Source organism: Ammodytes marinus (genome assembly GCF_949987685.1).
Source record: "Ammodytes marinus genome assembly, chromosome: 13".
NCBI lineage: Eukaryota > Metazoa > Chordata > Actinopteri > Uranoscopiformes > Ammodytidae > Ammodytes > Ammodytes marinus.
Window position 1 is genome coordinate 31046298 of NC_137217.1, and position 20000 is coordinate 31066297.

Consider the following 20000-nt stretch of genomic DNA (forward strand, 5'->3'; position numbering starts at 1 on the left):
CAAATAATTACTAAAGCCAAAGTCGCCATGTTTTCCTCTACCTTTAACAGCACCATACGTATTTATGGCAGGAATAGCATCAAGATGACGTGAATATGCCAAATGTTCAAGCATGTTTTGATTGCTGTGCGGAACTTGCCCTTTTATTTGAGAAGTATTTTATGTATCGGAGACCTTGGTTGTTTGCAGCAGTAGTTTATTTTCTATACTTAAAAATACCCACAGGCTGCAATTGCATAGTTAATTCTGCACACAGTTTTATTTCCTCTTAAAGGTGCAGTGTGTAATATGACATCATCAAGAAAGTTTTACAAAGCTCTAGAATGCAACACTCCCTGGGTAACCCCACCCCTTTCGAATAATAACAGAAGCTACAATGGCCTTCAAGGACGAGAACAATTCAAAATTTTAAACAATGCACCTGATGACATTCCAACTATGACACTTTCAAGATGGCGGCACTAGGCCTTGGTCCAAGATATGCAGAAATATGGACATATATGAGACCCTTATAAGGAAAAAAATAATAATTCAAAACATTTTTTTTCATCAATTATGCATTAAATTAAATGTACTTATGGATATTATAATTACTTTCTACAAAATCTGCTAGGAAATAAAACCCAAAATTCTACACACTGCAGGTTTAACTGAGAACCGTACCTTACAGAACCCAACTGTGACTTCATTACATGTCATTTAGCAGACGCTTTCATCCAAAGCCACTTACAACTGGAGCACACATTCATACACCGATAGCAGCAGCAGCAGCTACCACGCAGGGTGCAAGCTAACTATCAGGAGCAGTTTAGGGTTCAGTGTCTCTTTGCCCAGGGACACTTGGACATGTGGCGGGGAGACGGGGGATCGAACCACCGACCCTGTAGTTGCGGGTCCACCACCTTATCCACTCCGCCACAGCCCCGTCTAAAACCCTGATACGTACCGAACCGAACCGTGACTGGTATTAAGTATTAAGTAAACAGAGGGAAATGTAAATCCCTGTACAGTCAGACTGTGATGAGTGAGTTTCTAGAGGGCTGGAAAGTACCTGCTTCTGTGTGTGTGTGTGTGTGTGTGTGTGTGTGTGTGTGTGTGTGTGTGTTCGTGTGTGTGTGCGTGTGTGTTTGTGTGTGCGTGTGTGTGTCAGGTCTTAAGTGGTTTCTGTAGCGGAGCGAGAAGTGATCAGTGTCAGGAGAAAACAGGCAGGTCACTTCTCTGTGCGTTTGGCAAACGCTCAAAACACAGTACAGGCATTTAGACCACAGACAGAAGCTTTATAGGTACATGCTCTTTCCCTCTCCCACTCTCTCCCTCCCTCTCTCTCTGTCTCTCTCTCTCCCTTTCTCCCTCTCTCTCCCTCTCCCTCTTTCTCTCTCTCTCTCTCTCTCTCTCTCCCTCTCTCTCCCTCTCTCTTTCTCCCTCTCTCTGTCTCTCTATCCCTCTCTCCCTCTCTCTCTCCCTCTCTCTCTCTGTCTCTCTCTCTCTCCCCTCTCTCTGTCTCTCTCTCTTTCTCTTTCTTCCCTCTCTCTCTCTCTCCCTGCAGTCTTGTGCATGTGCCCAGTAATAAGAGCAGTGTGTGTGTGTGTATGTGTGTGTGTGTGTGTGTGTGTGTGTGTGTGTGTGTGTGTGTGTGTGTGTGATCACAGAGGACATGATTACTTTCCTTCATTAGGGCTAAAGGCCGGGCTTTGCTCCATGGCAAATATTGGCCCATGGAAATGAGAGACATTTACACACACACGCTCTCTCACACACACACACACACACACACACACACACACACACACACACACACACACACACACACACACACACTTTGAAAGGGCACACCTCTAAAAAGTCATCTAGTATGCGCTCACAGTCTTGGACGGGACATTCCTCATTTATTCAGCAAATGGTGATACACACTAACACACACACACACACACACACACACACACACATATCTACACACACACACACACACACAAATCCATGCAGTCACATCCACACACACACACACGCACATTCTAACCACATTTTGACACGCCAAGTAAACATACACACTCACAAAATCAAAACTTCTGCAAACACACACACACACACACACACCCACACACACACACGCAGACACACCTACATTACTAACAGGGGACTATCGCAGGTACCAGCCAAGTGTGGCAACCTATTTCTGGTCATTTAAAAAATAAAAAAACACAACAGAATATTTACTTTTAATGTCTTCTGTCATAATATTACTTTAAATGTGTTTTTTTATTTTTTTTGAAGAATTTGCTAACAGTGGACTTGAATCATTGGGTGACATCTAAGAGTGGACTCCATTCACTGCATCAATGGAGCTGTCTGTGCCTATTGTTTCACTAAATGAGTGTTTGCTTGCTGCAGTTACCTCCCTTTGTTTCTTTTTAAGATAGATTATATACCTTTAACTTTAACACTAACTAAACATATGATACAAATACTATGAATATAATCATGGCCACATGTTGCAAATAAATATCAAATAAGAAGTAACTTGTTGGATGTACTAATATCAGGGACATAGCAACAACATTTTCCTTATCCAAGCCTTATCTTTATTTAAAGGAATGTGTTCACAAGGTTACATTCTAAAGATTTATTAAACCACTACAGTTTATTTTGCGGTTCTAATTAGAAAAAGGTCCTCTCTTCTACTGTTTCAAATGACATGAGTCCTCTTTTAGTTGGTACTAATTGACACAAGTTCCCTGTTGGTTAGGATGGAATGATATTCACACTCCATCATGTATGTAAAATGTATGTCTATTATAAAAAGTATTTAGCGGTGCTGACTAGATGAACAGAGGGCTAGCACATGGATGTCTGCTGAGAGCAAGTATCTGTTGCTGTTTGCTGTGATTTTTAACAATATGTAATGCACATTATGGAATAAATCAAACACTGCTATTACTTTTAAAATGGTAAAAATATGCATTTTAATTAGGCAAACTGAATCATTCTTAAGAGAAATAAAATATTATAAATGTAGTCTTAAATGTCTGTATGTTATACATATTGATTATACCTGCAGTCCTAAATCGTATGGAATGACAGGAGTCCCCATTTAGTTGGCACTAATTGACACAAGTTCCCTGTTGGTTAGGATGGAATGATATTCACACTCCATCATGTATGAAAAAGACCTAGCCAGATCAATAATGCCTATGAAAATCATCTGAACTGCATTTGAGAATAGTTATAACATAACATATCATTTGAAAATGATTGTAGAGTTTAAAAATGTTTTAATACATATATTTTTTTAAAGATTTTTTTACGATAGCTGAACGACAGTGGGCACAAGCGGAGCGACATGTGCAACACTCTAACTACAGTCTGCTTTACCAATAGTCACCTGAGCTGAACAGTTCACAACACCTGCAAAACCCATTCCAAGCAACACACTGTCACACACATCTCAAAACACAAACACACACTGTCAATCAGAACACAGAGAAAAAACACCAGCATCAAACACCAAAAAACAAATTACAAACATTTACTCATTACAGTTTGAATAATGTGAGTGACTTGAATGAAAACCAACAGTTTGCTTCAATAGATACACTGCCCGTCCAAAGAAAGTCATGGCCACTAGTTGCAAATAAATATCAAATAAGAAGTAACTTATTGGATGCACTAATATCAGTGACTTAGTAACACCATTTTCCTTATCCAAGCAAATGTGTTCTCAATGATACATTTTAAAGATGTATTAAACCACAACAGTTTATTTTGCTGTTATAATTTTCTTCTTTCAGTTTTAACAGTACGAGAGGGGACTTTCTAGTGAAATCTTAATTGTCTATTATAAAAAGTATTTAGCGGTGCTGACTAGATTAACAGAGGGCTAACACATGGATGACTGGTCTGCTGAGAGCAAGTATCTGTTGCTGTTTGCTGTGATTTTTAACAATATGTAATGCACATTATGGAATAAATCAAACACTGCTATTACTTTTAAAATGGTAAAAATATGCATTTTAATTAGGCAAACTGAATCATTCTTAAGAGAAATAAAATATTATAAATGTAGTCTTAAATGTCTGTATGTTATACATATTGACTATACCTGCAGTCCTAAATTGTATGGAATGACAGGAGTCCCCGTTTAGTTGGCACTAATTGACACAAGTTCCCTGTTGGTTAGGATGGAATGATATTCACACTCCATCATGGATGTAAAAAACTTTGGCAGATCATTAATACCTATGAAAATAATCTCAACTGAATTTGAGAATAGTTATAACACAACATATAATTTGAACATGATTCGTAGATATTAACATGTTTTAATATATATTTAGTCTGCTGACAGCAAGTATATGTTGCTGGTTGCTGTGATTTTTAACAATATGTAATACACACTATGGAATACATTAGAGGTGTAGCCTAGTTTTGTGTAGTGGGTATACTGTGATGATTCCCACCTCGCCTCTTCCTGAATATGCAACATAGCATTTTGTATACATTTCTAAACATATGGCTTACACTGTGGTGGGTTTACAATGCTGTTGTTATTGCAGTTGGCGCAGCAAAGGTAAAAACATTGTACACCCTACTAACATGGGTTTAGAAACATCAAAATTAGGAAGAGCTTCCCTCACAAATTATTTGTGATGGAAGTTCTTTCAAGGTTGGAGGTCAACTCAGGTGGAAGAATATTTCAGGAGACTTGGATGAATTATGAAGCAATATTTATTACAGACTTGGCCAAGGAGAACCGGACTGCAACTCGGGTGACTTGCACTTCAATTCTGACAGACACTTCCTGAGAGCTGTGTATTAACCTTGTGCTATCTCTAACACCTCCCTGACTCGGGCACCAAGCGTACCAATGTTTTGGTTCAGAGCTGAACACAGTGAACCATAACATTCTGGAGTCTAAAGCCCAGTTCAGACCAAAGATTCGCCTTGCAACTGCTTGCAACTGCAACTCCTTGCGACGAGACGGCCGAGACGTTCTAAAACTGGAGCTTGCGATTTGACATGTTGAATCTTCTGCGACGCCTTGCAACGCGCTGCAACGAGCAGTACACACTGCTGCGATTTATCCCCCGCGACATTCTAAAACCGTCTCGTCACAAGCAGTTGCAAGGCGAATCTTTGGTCTGAACTGGGCTTAAGGAGATGAGACTTCATCTATACAACTGACCTAAGTGTCTCCTAACAGTCTACCAGGCTGACCTAGTGTCTGAGATATAGACAAACACACAAGACAGGTATAAATTAACTATACATCTCTACCATTAATATTAACCATACTAAAGACTGAAAATTCCCTCACAATATGTACTTTAAGTTCACTGTATGGAGGTAGTTTAGGGCAGAAAACCAGTCTGTGATTGTAGCAGCATGGTGCTATGTTATACATATTTACCCTACCTGCAGTCCTAAATTGTATGGAATGACAGGAGTCCCCGTTTAGTTGGCACTAATTGACAGAAGTTCCCTGTTGGTTAGGATGGAATGATATTCACACTCCATCATGGATGATAAATACCTAGCTAGATCAATAATACCTATGAAAATAATATTAACTGCATTTGAGAATAGTTATAACACAACATATAATTTGTGAATGATTTGTAGAGTTTAAAAATGTTGTAATACATATATTTTTTTAAAGATTTTTTTACGGTAGCTGAACGACAGTGGGCACAAGTGGAGCGACATGTGCAACACTCTAACTACAGTCTGCTTTACCAATAGTCACCTGAGCTGAACAGTTCACAACACCTGCAAAACTCATTCCAAGCAACACACTGTCACACACATCTCAAAACACAAACTAACACTGTTTATCAGAGCAAACAGAGTAAAAACACCAGCATCAAACACGAATAAACACATTACAAACTTTTACTCATTACAGTTTGAATAATGTGAGTGACTTGAATGAAAACCAACAGTTCGCTTCAATAGGATCACTGCCCGGCCTAATAAAAGTCACACACTCAAATATCTTGTTGGACCATCTTTAGCTTTGATTACAGCACATATTCGCTGTAACACATTTTGATACGCTTTATTTTGGCACATAAAGTTGCTTAGAACCTAGGCCTGACCAACTGAAACAACCCCAGAGGGGTGTTTCAGATAGCTGGTTTTACATACTTTCAGTTTAATCGAAAACCCAGAGTTGCTTATCAACCCTGCGCTCTGAGCGCAGGGTTGATAAGCAACTCTAGGTTTTCGGTTTCAGAACAGTGGATCAGCGTTGGATTAATCAACTCGGAGCGTGATTGATCCTCCCACTTCTCCACTTCTCAAAAAAGAAAAGAAAAAAAATCTCCGCTCCTCCCACTAGAGTTAGAAATATTAACGAATGAGCTTATGGTATAGAGAAGAATTAACGGGGATATTGTCTCATAACTCTGATCTAATCTCCTCGGCAATTCAGAAAAAAACTGAGAAAACAGTTTTTGTCAAGAGAATAATTTCGCTTCCGTTTCATAAGCCATAGTCTATTTTAAAAAGTTACGCATATCAGCAGTAAAGTATTAAGCTGGCGCGGCACAGCATTGCTGTCAGTGTTTTATATTCGCTGTATAATATGTTGGCAAGCTATAGCCTAATACTGTGCAGTAACAGACTGTCACTTATTTTAAATGGGGAGTGAAATACATTGCGTCAGACACATTAGGTGACAGTTTCCATTGAAGAGCCTGATTGATTTATTACCAGATCCATTTTCCTCAAGTGATCACAGTTTAAATGATTGTATAATTTTTATATTCATATTAGGCTATTTAACGAGGCTCGTCTGCGACTTTAGGATCGCACAAGTGAACAGTAACGATCGCGTGCAGCCGCAGCGTTACATGAATCCACCTGACATAAATCTGTTCAGTGGCACAGACGTTAAAAAGCATACAATACTAATAGGTTTATTAATCTGAATGTAGAGCATGTCACGATGTGTAAGGGGGCCGCCTATATGAACGGACCACGGGCTGAGAACAAGGCTACTGATCAGATAAATGATCGGTCAAACGTAAAATCATCAGGAAATGATCAAAACATCCCGATGGAGATTTCTATGGAGTGATTTTGCTTCAAACTGTACAGTCACGCGTGTGACAGTGACACTCTTTCTTCAGTCGGAGCTGCAGCGTAAAGTGAAAACAAACTCAGGGTAGGTCTAACCACCTATCCAGCAGGTTAGACCCATGGCGTATGTTGCCGCAGTAACTGACCCTCGGCTGCGCTGAAACTGACCCAGAGTTTCCACTAACTCAGAGCGAACAAACTCTGGGTTGCCTCAAAACCAGCTACCTGAAACACCCCTCTGATGATAGGCTCTCAAGTTCAATATTGAACATAGCCAAGAGTTCTATTGTTGATATTTAAAATGTTGATACAACCAAATAATTGTATTTATTTTAAGTGATCTCCCATCATGAACATTATTTTTTTTTCCCCGACCACATTTCTTCAAAGATGAAAGTTCACTACTATCTCTCCAGGCTTTTCATAATGCGTTGGACAGTTCTTAACAAGATTTTAGTAGTTTCATCTTTTCCTGAGTAGTTTTATTTGTTTAATGCAGGCCAATAATTTCACTCCACTGAAACAAAGTTACATCTTTTCCCAAACCACAGCATATGTCATCCTTATAGCAGATGACAAAATTACAGGAATTGATTTCTGTATTATGATTATAGAATATTTACACAAATAAATACTACAAAAAAATCAGAATGTTACGTGTCAATAAAATAGAAAATAGAAAAATATGATAATTAATAAATAAAAATATGATCTATTAAGGCAAATTCTGATTTAATTTACTTTTGTTTACCTAATAAAACTGGTATGTTATAAAATAAACAATTTCATGTGAAAGAATTGAAGTTCCCTCTAAAAAAATGTGCTGGTGTTTTGTTTCATTTTGGTAGTAGGAGGATTTCTTCCTTTTGAGCCAGAGAGCCTGAGAGACAATAAAAAATATTTGTTTCCCTTTTCTCAGGCTAGGGTGAACAGATTTCTAAAATCTTTGCATATTTATACTACACTGTGTGCACAATTATTAGACAAGTGAGTATTTTGGCCATATCATAATTTGTATGCATATTTTCCAACTTTAAGCTGTATACAATTGAGTGCTTATTCAATTTAAGCATACCAGGTGATGTGTATTTGCGTAATGAGTTAAGGTGTGGCCTAAGGAGTTCAACACTCTATATCAAGGTGTGCATAGTTATTAGGCAGTTTCTCTTTCTCAGGCAAAATGGGACAAAAAAGAGATTTAACGGACTCTGAAAAATCAAAAATTGCATAAAGTCTTTTAGAGGGATGGAACACTCTTGAAATTGCTAAGATATTGGGGCGTGACCACAGAACCATGAAACGTTTTGTTGCAAATAGCCAACAGGGTCGCAAGAAACATATTGAGAAAAAAATACGCAAATTAACTGACAAAGATTTGGAGGCCCGTGGCTGGATCAGTAACGTACACAGAGCTCCACTTCGACTCAGACGGCAGCAAGGTTGAGGTGGGGTACTGGTATGGGCTGGTATTATTAAAGATGAGCTAGTTGGACCTTTTTGGGTTGAAAATGGCATTAAAATCACCTCCCAAACCTACAGACAGTTTTTAGAAGACACTTTCTTCAAGCAGTGGTACAGGAAAATGTCTGCATATTTCAAGAAGACCATGATTTGTATGCAGGACAATGCTCCATCGCATACATCGAAGTACTCAACTGCATGGCTAGCCCGTAAAGGCCTTAAGGATGAAAAATTATGACATGGCCCCCTTCCTCACCTGACCTAAACCCTATTGAGTACCTGTGGGCCCTGCTTAAACAAGAGATTTACAGTGAAGGAAATCAGTACATCTCTCGGAACAGTGTCTGGGAGGCTGTGGTGGCTGCTGCACAAAAAGTTGATCGTCAACAGATCAAGAAACTGACAAACTCCATGAATGACAGTGTGACAGTTATCGAAAAGAAGGGTGGCTATATTGGTCACTGATTTTTTTTTACATGTCAGAAATGTTTATTTGTAAATGTTGAGTGGTTTTATCATTCTCACTTTAACAGATGCAAATAAATAAGTGAAATGGGAAAATGTTTATTTTTTCATTTAGTTGCATAATAATTCTGCACACTAATAGTTGCCTAATAATTCTGCAAATACTGTATATGTATTCACTTAAAAAAGACAAAACCTCACTTTTAATTTCTTAAACATTCAGGTTTAGGTTAATTTACATTTTGGATTGACCGAGAACACTGTAGTTGTTCAATAATAAATACATCCTCAAAAATACAACTTGCCTAATAATTGTGCAGACAGTGTACATAGGTTCCCAGAGTTCACTGAAACGTAATGTTTCCTCCAGTGAAATAATTATTTAAATAATTTTCCATCTTTTGAGTCTTTGATTAATATTTTTCTGGATTGCTTTTATTGGGATCATTCATTTAATAAAGACATATTACTTATACAGACTAACTTTCCATTGATGTGAAAGGTCACTCTCTTGTCCCCCACATACATACCTGCCAAACCATGCCCTTGCTGGCAGCCCTTCAACCCCCACCCCTGGCCTGCATTGTCTCTATTCAAAGTAGGCACTTCACACATTTTCTACAGCAACACTGGCAGTGAGTTGGACTTATGTTACAAGACTGTGATGCTGTGTCTCTCCCAGAGGCTGCATACATCTCCTTGCAAACATAAATATAGTGGATTTATTAAAAGAGGTATGGTAACAGTTGTATGCGCCAACATTTTTAAGCTAAACTTAGTTGGATATCTGGTTCCTTTAGTAACTTTATTTTAAGCCTAGAGTAGCTCCCTAAAAATATCCAGCCATGTAGGAAATCATTTATTTACCAACATAATCAATTGATGGATCCTTACAAGAGAAACATGTACAAATATGGAATGTACCTTTCAAATTCACTTTGAAGCCCATTAACCCTTCTAGTTTCACAAGGAATCCTATTGTGCTATCTACTCTGAAGATTTGGTTCCAGTTTAGGCACCATTTTATGTTTTCCTCTGCATCCACTCTGATGCCCATAGTGAACAATCATCTATTCCCCCCATCTGTTGGGAATATATCCTACATGTTATGGCAAAATAAAGGCATTTAGGTATTCAGACCTTCATAAGGATGGGCACTTTGCTACTTTTTCAGACTTCCCAAAAGGTTTTAATGTACCTACATCCCATTTATTTATGTACGTTCAAATTAGACATTGTGCCTCTTCTCTTTTTTCGTGTTATCCTTCCCTCTCTATAAACCAACCATGGGAAGACCTTCTGACCTTTAAACCTCATCAGAAATTGCTAATTTCTAAGATTTATGACAAACTCATGGCTCTGGAAAACAATTTGGCTGTCGAAGCTAAAAATGCTTGGGAGCGTGAGCCTGTGGTAAATTTGACGGATCAATAAGGTGGTACATAGTATAAGCTCATCTTCTCCTTGTGTCAGGCTGCATCTTAAACAGTGTTAAAGTGTTACATAGAGTCCATTTCAGCAAATCTGAAATGTATCCAAATGGTGTGGACCAGTGTGACGTATGCCACGCCTCCTCATGTAAATTTAGTCATAATTTCACTCCTCTGAAACAGAGTTACATCTTTTCCCAAACCACAGCATATGTCTTCTGACGTGGTTGTTTAGGAAATAAGAAGCTATTCACTCCATCAGTGAGAGTTGCACTCTTACAGTAAATGCAAAATTGCAGGAATTGTTTTTTGTATTACAATTATAGTATGTTTACAAAGATAAATACTACATTTGAAAATGTTACATATCAATAAAATATGAAATAAAATATAATAACATTTTGAATTATTGAGGCAAACTTCTGATTTAATTTATTTTTGTATACCTAAAAAACTAACATGTTATAAAATAAACAATTTCATGTGAAATAATTTCACTCTCCTCAAAGAAAATAGTAAGATCTTTGTGTGAAGTAACTAAAATTGTTCAAACTGTATAAAATTTAAAAAAAAAATAGTTTGCTGATTTTCCATCTTTTGAGTATGTGATTAATATTGTTCTGGATTTGTTTTATTGGGATCATTCATTTAATAAAGACATATCACTTATACAGACTAAGGGGCACTTTACACGGCCACGCAAAACGGTGCATACGCAGAAAAATTTCTGCGGTTGCACTATATCATTTACAGGAAAACAGCAAACGCAAACGCAAACGCAGGCATGAACCGCAGATTTTTGAGATCACCTCCGAGGGAGGATTTTTTGGAAAACTTAACGGTTTTGGTTTCCTGTAAACACCGAAACCATTTCCCCTGATAACGCTGACGTCACGGCTCCACCCTCACACATGCGCATTGCGTTTGGATATAAATAGGCATGCGCCGTCTTTGTAGGTCCACGTGCGCCAGTTGGAAAACAACAACAACAATGGCGGATCACCGAGCTGTATTCATTGTGCTCATGGACGTTGTGCTGTTGCTGATGCATTTGTTATCGTGCCACCAATCGCTCCTACAAGCAAATAGGGAAAGAGTTGTGCTCTGCCTGTTTTTCTAGCTAAATAAACGTGTGTCACTTCTGTATGCCAGGGACACGGCTCTACATTAAAAAAACACTATCAGCGTGCAGCGGTTAAGTTAGGCTACTGTTCAACAAAAGGAGCATTAAGGCTATGGCTTCACAGTAAAAGCATTTCACTGGCTAAACATTCATAGCATTTCGCTGGACACACGTGAGTTGACTTTTATTTTGAAGTACGCCTAACAGGAAAATATCCGTTCACGAAGCCCCTTCACTATCAGCAAGTCTGCTGTTTTTCCGAGTTCAATGCGGTGAAATAAGAGGACAGAAAGCTTGTCTTTTACAATATTTGTAACCCCAAGCTTACACCAACCGCTTTATGAACGTTAGTGGCATTAATTTTCGGTTACAGTAAGGTTTTATGCATCAAATTGTACCGGAAGAGCTATCTACTAGGCTGTGTCACCGCTGACTATTGGCTTGGCATGGCTGCTACTTCAGCGATTTCGGCCCGTTTCCTCTGAAAACTTTGTGTACGGGTGAAGATGTCAGATAAATTGTGTCTGAACGGGGTTTTTTTTTTTAAACCAAAAACGGGAAAACTCACGTTTTCACCGTGTAAAGTGCCCCTAACTTTCCATTGATGTTAAAAGTCACCCTTGTCCTCAACATGCATACCTGCCAAACCATGCTCTTGCTGACTGCCCCTCTACCCAACCCCCGGCCTGCATTGTCTCTATTCAAAGTAGACACTTCACACCTTTTTTCCAGCAAAACCTTTAAACCTCACCAGAAATTGCTCATTTCTAAGATTTATGACAAACTCATGGCTCTGGAAAACAATTTGGCTGTCAAAACTAAAAATGCTTGGTAGCGTGAGCCTGGGGTAAATTTGACAGATCAATGATGGGATAAGGTGGTACATAGTATACGCTCATCTTCTCCTTGTGCCAGGCTGCAGCTTATATAGTTAAAGTGTTACATAGAGTCCATTTCAGCAAATCTAAAATCTATCCAAATGTTGTGGACCAGTGTGACAGATGCCACACCTCCTCATCTAAATTTAGTCATACGTTTTTTTATTGTCTCAGACTACATACATTCTGGACTGCCTTTTTATGATTTTGGCGGGCAACAGCTCCACATTTACTAGTTGCAATCAGAAATACTAGCCTTCACTTCCCTTCTGGCAAGACGTCATAGTTTACTTATGTGAAAATCTCCTTAACCCCCATTTATTTCTATCAGGCTTAAGGACGTTATGTTTTTCCTTAAATTAGAAAAAAATAAACAACAGTGAAAGGCTCTTCTAAAAAAGTCTCACAAAAATGGGAATAGATCTTTAAATTCTGTCTGTGGTCAGAAATAAGCTGCAGTGTATACATGTGTGTGTGTCAGAGAAGTGAACATTTTCTAAGGTATATTCTCCAAACTGAATAAACAAACTTTCCTCACAGGAAAATGTGATCCATGGAACACTGTTTGAAGTTAGAAAGCTTCCTGAAAAGTTACTGTTTCACTGTTGTTTACAGCAGCAGGGCCCACAGTTTGGTTTACAAACATATTCTAGTTGGTTCCAGGTTCCTCAAAATAATATTGTTTTGATATGTGATGATAGAATTGAATCACATTTTATTATAAACATTGAACTTCACAAACATGTTTTAACTTCACCTAACAATATAAGATAGATAAAAGGATAAATAAAAGTTAAATGAAAAAAGGAAAAAGATAGCTTGCCTTGTAACCTATAGAACATAATGTTGATTACAAAAAAAGCTTTGACTTCTAAACTTAAAGATGTAAAATACAAATGACTGGTTTTACTAGAAATTTCTCGCTAGACTCTCTTCACTCTTGCCGAGGTGACTACACATGGCTCTCCTCTTTCCTTGCCGCTGGAAGCTCAAACATGCACGTCACACCAGGAAATGGGCGTGCACTTAGACAGGAACAGCAAAAAGTGCAATCTGACTGGCTGTTGAGTTTATTTCTGCTTTGGCTGTTTGGTAAATCCATATCAGGACTGTTTTTTTGTTTTGTTTTTCATATCAAGCATTTATGTCAAAAGCTTATCGTCATAATCAACGCAAGTGTTATCGCAATTAATAATTGTAATCAAATGATTGCCCAGTCCTACTCTACAGTATGACTTTAAAAGGTGTCCCTTTAATAAAGATCCTGTTTGCAGTATGTGAAATTATCATGATCTTAAAAGGAATCAAGATGTGGTCTTGCAAATATGAGATCTCCTGTCTCTGTAAAAACTTCTAGTCTGAGAGTAAAATATAAGAGACTTGTGACAGGTTGTCTTGAGATATGAGACGTGTCAGACTTTTGCTTTGTGATGCATTTTTGAAAATAAATAAATGTATTTCTTGATATTTACCTGCCCTCCACTCACTAAGGCAAGAGCCTGCAACACGTTCACATCAGGCAGTCAATCTCTAAAGAGCCTCGGCAGGGAAGAATAGCCTACAGTTAATGTAAAAAATAAAGTCACAAGCCAACTATAACGTTTGTGCATATTTTTTAATATATTCTCTGGTAAGTACTTTTATTTATTCATTTGTTAACTAGAATTCATTTAGGCTTTTTATCTTATTTCCTTACTATTGCTTTGGTAAAGTTAACACTTATTTTCCATGCCAAACAAGCCCCTTTAAGGGGCACTTTACACGACAACACGAAACAGTGCAAACGCGGAAAAATTCCCGCGGTTGCACTATATCATTTACAGGAAAACAGCAAACGCAGGCATGAAACCGCAGGTTTTTGAGATCACCTCCCAGGGAGGATTTTTTGGAAAACTTAACGGTTTTGGTTTCCTGTAAACACCGAAAACATTTCCCCTGATAACGCTGACGTCACGGCTCCACCCTCACACATGCGTAGTCTATAACATTTGCTGTCAAAATACCCACAAGCGAGTTATAAAGTTAGAAGACAACATGAACGGTGTCTCCACGGCACCATCACTGTGATCAGCGGAGAGTGTCGTGCAGCGCTAAAATATAGGCTAACACTCGCCAATTTAGTCCAAGCGATTACCGCAGTAAGTTATTGAGACCACCCGCCACTTTGGCTGGGGAAAGATTTGTGCTCTGCCTGTTTTTCTAGCTAAATAAACGTGTGTCACTTCTATATGCCAGGGACACGGCTCTCTCTCTACATTAAAAACACTATCGGCGTGCAGCAGTTAAGCTAGCGGCTACTGTTCAACAAAAGGAGCATTAAGGCTACGGCTTCAAAGTAAAAGCATTTCACTGGCTAAACATCAATAGCATTTCACTGGACACACGTGAGTTGACTTTTATTTTGAAGTACGCCTAACAGGAAAGTATCCGCTCACGAAGCCCCTTCACTATCAGCAAGTCTACTGTTTTTACGAGTTCAATGCGGTGAAATAAGAGGACAGAAAGCTTGTCTTTTACAATATTTGTAACCCCAAGCTTACACCAACCGCTTTATGAACGTTAGTGGCATTAATTTTCGGTTACAGTAAGGTTTTATGCATCAAATTGTACCGGAAGAGCTATCTACTAGGCTGTGTCACCGCTGACTATTGGCTTGGCACTGCTGCTACAGCGATTTCGGCCCGTTTCCTCTGAAAACTTGTGTACGGGTGAAGATGTCAGATAAATTGTGTCTGAACGGGGTTTTTTTTTAAACCAAAAACTGGAAAACTGTCACGTTTTCACAGTGTAAAGTGCCCCTAAATGTAATAGAAATTGCATTGCAAAGGTAAAGAAAAAAGTGCCATTTTAACATTTGGGGCTTGAGGCTTTAGGGATTGTGCCTCAGTGACTCAGAGCAGGCGAGTGCTGTTTCTATCTGTGACAGCCTGTGTCACTCTCTGATCGTATGCAGTGTGGGGGATGGGTACCTGTGTCTGACGACGGTCGTTAGGCCTTCAACAACAACAGCTAACTTCAATAGCCAAGATGTTATGTTGAATTCAGAGTGACTGTGACATGGGTCATTCTCCTTCCGCTGTATTGGAGAAGATGCTTTGATACAAATTACATTTAAAATAGGTTGAGTGCAATCAACATTTAACTTTTGTTGGAAATCAAATCATTTAATACAATATACTCAAAAAAGGATCTTAACAAGGTAGTAAACTTGAAAAAATTTAAAATATGCAACTCTTCCTTGAAAGCTCTTTTAAGCAATAAAAGTCCACTGAAAAAGTTAAACTTTCATATATTCTAGATTCATGACACGAAGTAAAAAATGTGAGGCATTTCTTTTGTTTTAATTTGGATGGAACAAACATGGATTAAAAAAATCCAGTATCTCGACGCAAATCAAATACAATGCGCTGTAATGTAGGGATCTCAAAGTGATCTGCACAAAACAATTTTGTTTTCCGGTAAATCTTTTAGTGCCAATGCTTACAGATCAGTCATTTAGAGATGGCTACATAATACAAATGTAGCCTACTGAAATGCAACATGATTGGACTGTTGGAAATAAACAAATAGGCCTTCAGCTGGAAAAGTACAGGTTCTAAGCACCAGTTCTAAGCACCAGTTTGATGGAAATGTTGTGATGTTTGAAAGAGTTTTTGCGGAATAGTGAATGTAAATACATCAGGGAAGGGCTGACAGTGAATCGTGGGGGCAGCATATTCCATCGGTTCGTCTCTTCTCCACCATAAAAATATAATGTATTTAATTTAATTAGAAATGGTTCAGGTTAAATAAAGATAATACAAGCAGGAATATTTAACTGAATGAAATTGTAGTCCTTGATGTGGTACATGATCATAGAATAACTGTTGAAACAGCATGAATTCAGAGTGACAGCTGACTGAACCAAGGATGCAACTGAATAAGATAAACTTTTGTGCAACTGAATCATGGCTTAAGCAAGCCAGGATAACAGAAATATCCTAGGTAAATCTTATCTTGGTTTTGTGCAGTGGCGGCTCGCCCATAGAGGGCGATAGGGCGACGCCCTCCTTGAGCCATATCAGCAAAAAACAAAAATATAATAATGATGATTTTTTTTTTTTGTATTAATAATCATAATTTATGATTTCAATACAGTTTTTACCTGCATCTAAGTCTGAATATCATTGTACAATCAGCGTCTGTGCTCTGTACCGTCACTCTGGGGCGATGTCGGGCTGGTTGAAAATCGCCCCCAGCGCTCTCATAGACATCAATGTAAAACTTTTTTTTTTCAAACTGCAAGCCTCGCAATGCAATCTCTATGGGTTCCGGGGGTGCTCGCCCTAACGTGTTGTCGTCATACGTACAGTAAACAATAAACCAATTACAGTGACTGATACAGTCACATGTCCAGTATGCAGCCCAGAGCGGTCATATTCAAGACCAACACAACTTTATATCAACTCAGGCTAGGCTGGCAAGCTACTTACTTGATCGGACTCGGACTAGGTCTTTCCCAGACAAAATGTAACCATCAAGCAAGTATCTACCAAGATGGATTGGGGGATCGTATAAACGCGGATTTTCACGGGGCTCGTTTGAACGGCTAACGAGGCTAGCAGGATGCTAATGCGCTAACGCTCTGTCCTGCTGCCGCTGCATGATGATTATGGACTGTATACTGGCTTTTTATCCATCCTGATGGCAGCACAGAGACCGCATGGATAACTTTGGGTGTCACCCCTATGCATCATCTCTCAGAAAAGGTAAAACAAACATTAAACATCAATCTGCATATACGAGCCAGCGCCGTTCAACAGCTGATCGGCTGTTGAACGGCGATCAGCTGTTGATCGTCGTTTAGTTGACAGCTGCTTTCACCGTCCGACATAAACCCGCCTACCAAGTGCTGTAGACAGTAGTAACCCAAACCAATGTGATGATTAGCACTGTTAATGTTGCACATGCTATGCCAGCATCCATTTTTGTCTCCTAACTTTTAAAGGAAGCCTATCTGAGGAGCACACTGGTAGATGACAAGTTATCTGTGATGGCCACAGCCGGATAATTAAATCATTTTAGAGCTAAAATAATTTTATTCAAGAAATTAACTAACTTAATTTCCAAAAATACTGTACAGTGCAATGCTTGTCTAATGTTGCCAGAGTGGTTATGCCAGATGAACAGGAAAAACAAACAGTTAAATGCAATATGACATTGTCATATGCTATCTGATTTAGGTTCATTTTGGGTCATATTTCCCATCATGGCAACAATTGCCCCCCCTGAGATTATTGTCAGGAGCCGCCACTGGTTTTGTGCAATAGGCCGCAGGAAGCACACAGTGAACTGCCAAACTGTAAACAATCATGGAAATATTCCATACTGCGATCTGTTTAGTGATTTGGTGCCATCAACAAAAAACTGTGTGTCATTTACATCTTTAGGCTATAAACTGTGAGTCATTTAAATTTTTGAGAGAGATTAAGAGAGAGAGAGAGACACAGAGAGAGAGAGAGAGATAGCGAGAGAGAGAGTAAAACTACTGCCTGATTATATAGAGTTCAAAATAATAAATAAATACATCTAGACCTATACATTAAAAAGAAAAACATCACATTATTGTTGTTTTATATTGTCTAAATATGTATGTCAATGTCACGTTTTGTGGCTTGTAGCCTACAATGTGAAACATTATTTTCACTGTATTTTTGCTGCTGGACGCACAGCTCACGAGAAGAATAGGCTGGAGCTGACACACTGTCAGATGTGTGTCGCGCCAAACCGACAAGGGACAGTTGGCCCATTATCGGTCAAACCTGTTACCATCAGAAGCAAAACACTCCGTTTAGACACTCCCCTCTCTTTCATCTGATCATTGAACACGGCGTTTTTACTCATCCTCACTATCAAATGTAATAGGCCTGAAGCCTATTGGCTCAGGGCTCCCGGTCAAACCAAAACTCATTTTCTTAATGATGGCAACAACAACACTTTCCCGTGATGTTAAGCTGACGGCGATTTATTAAAAAAGAAAAGAAGGAAAATGCACAGTGCTTCCTGCATTAGGGTCGGGTCCAGTGGCAGAGCAAGGACATTTTCATTGGGGTGGCCAGGATGGGGCCAGTGATAATTTTTGGGTGGCAAGCACAAGGGCTTCGGTTTCACTTCAACATAAGTGGGGGTCTGGGGGTAGTCCACCATAAAAAAATGTGCTTCAAACATACCATTTTGTGCATTCTGGTGAATGGGTCCGGCCAAATTCACACCACAAACAAACTGCAGCAGCCTGAGAGATGCACACTGAGTTTGTTCAGGTGTACTAACACAGCAGGTGTGAATACGCCCTAGCATCTCTGCCCCATTTCAACTCTGTCTCTACACTATCAGTAAAGCATAACAATGCCAAAAAAAAAAAAAAAATAATCCAGTTTGGTTTATTCCTCTTAAATTCATCCACGATGGAGTGTGAAAGTCGCACCATCCCAACCAACAGTGGACTTCAGTCATTAGATACAGTGGAAGTGTGGACCTTTCTCTGTGATTGTGAAATAAACAAAATAAATATAGATTGAAGACACAAGAACACTGTCAAATTGATTGAAAACCTCTTCTTATAAAGATTATTAAAGGGAATCTTGAGGGACTGAATTACTCTAAAGGTCTAGGCCTCTAAAATGTTCTGATTGTAAAATTATAGTCTGATGATCAATCTGTTTTTGCAATTAATTAAAATACAAAGAACGTATCTTTCTCTTTTAACTTGTCACCCATAGTCTGACAGGAGAGAGTAGACAGAGAACCAAATTGGCAGCTGAACTGTCTTCACATACTGCAGGCTTTGGGTAGCTGTTCAGCCAGGTCTGAGATGGTCCAGAGACAATCTCCTTAACTCTCCGTTACATTTGGAGAATGTAGTACTGCAGGTAGGGTCAATTAGTATGACACACATAAGACATTTTAGACCACATTGACATTATTATTTCCCCTTAAGAATTATCCAGTTTGGCTTATTCCTTTTAAATTCATCCACGATGGAGTGTGAAAGTCGCACCATCCCAACCAAGAGTGGACTCCAGTCATTAGATACAGTGGAAGTGTGGACCTTTCTCTGTGATTGTGAAATAAACAAAATAAGTATAGATTGAAGACACAAGTACACTGTCAAATTGATTGAAAACCTCTTCTTATAAAGATTAATAAAGGGAATCTTGAGGGACTGAATTGCTCTAAAGGTCTAGGCCTCTAAAATGTTCTGATTGTAAAATTATAGTCTGATGATCAATCTGTTTTTGCAATTAATTAAAATACAAAGAACGTATCTTTCTCTTTTAACTTGTCACACATAGTCTGACAGGAGAGAGTAGACAGAGAACCAAATTTGCAGCTGAACTGTCTTCACATACTGCAGGCTTTGGGTAGCTGTTCAGCCAGGTCTGAGATGGTCCAGAGACAATCTCCTTAACTCTCCGTTACATTTGGAGAATGTAGTACTGCAGGTAGGGTCAATTAGTATGACACCCATAAGACATTTTAGATCACATTGACATTATTATTTCCCCTTAAGAATTATCCAGTTTGGCT

General features: G+C 38.8%; 2 protein-coding genes across 2 annotated transcripts in view; one reads left to right on the forward strand and one right to left on the reverse strand.

Annotated features, from left to right (window-relative positions):
• The window catches only part of bbs9 (Bardet-Biedl syndrome 9), a gene marked incomplete at its 3' end in the record, with an annotated part of 197269 nt that extends 181856 nt beyond the window's left edge, over positions 1-15413 (forward strand). Inside the window, exon 24 of the mRNA XM_080039665.1 lies at positions 15388-15413. Within this exon, the coding sequence (XP_079895791.1) occupies positions 15388-15413 (26 nt within the window). The remainder of the gene's footprint in view (positions 1-15387) is intronic.
• LOC307260013 (uncharacterized protein) overlaps positions 1-20000 on the reverse strand; it is a 491510-nt gene that overhangs the window by 192938 nt on the left and 278572 nt on the right. The window lies entirely within an intron of this gene.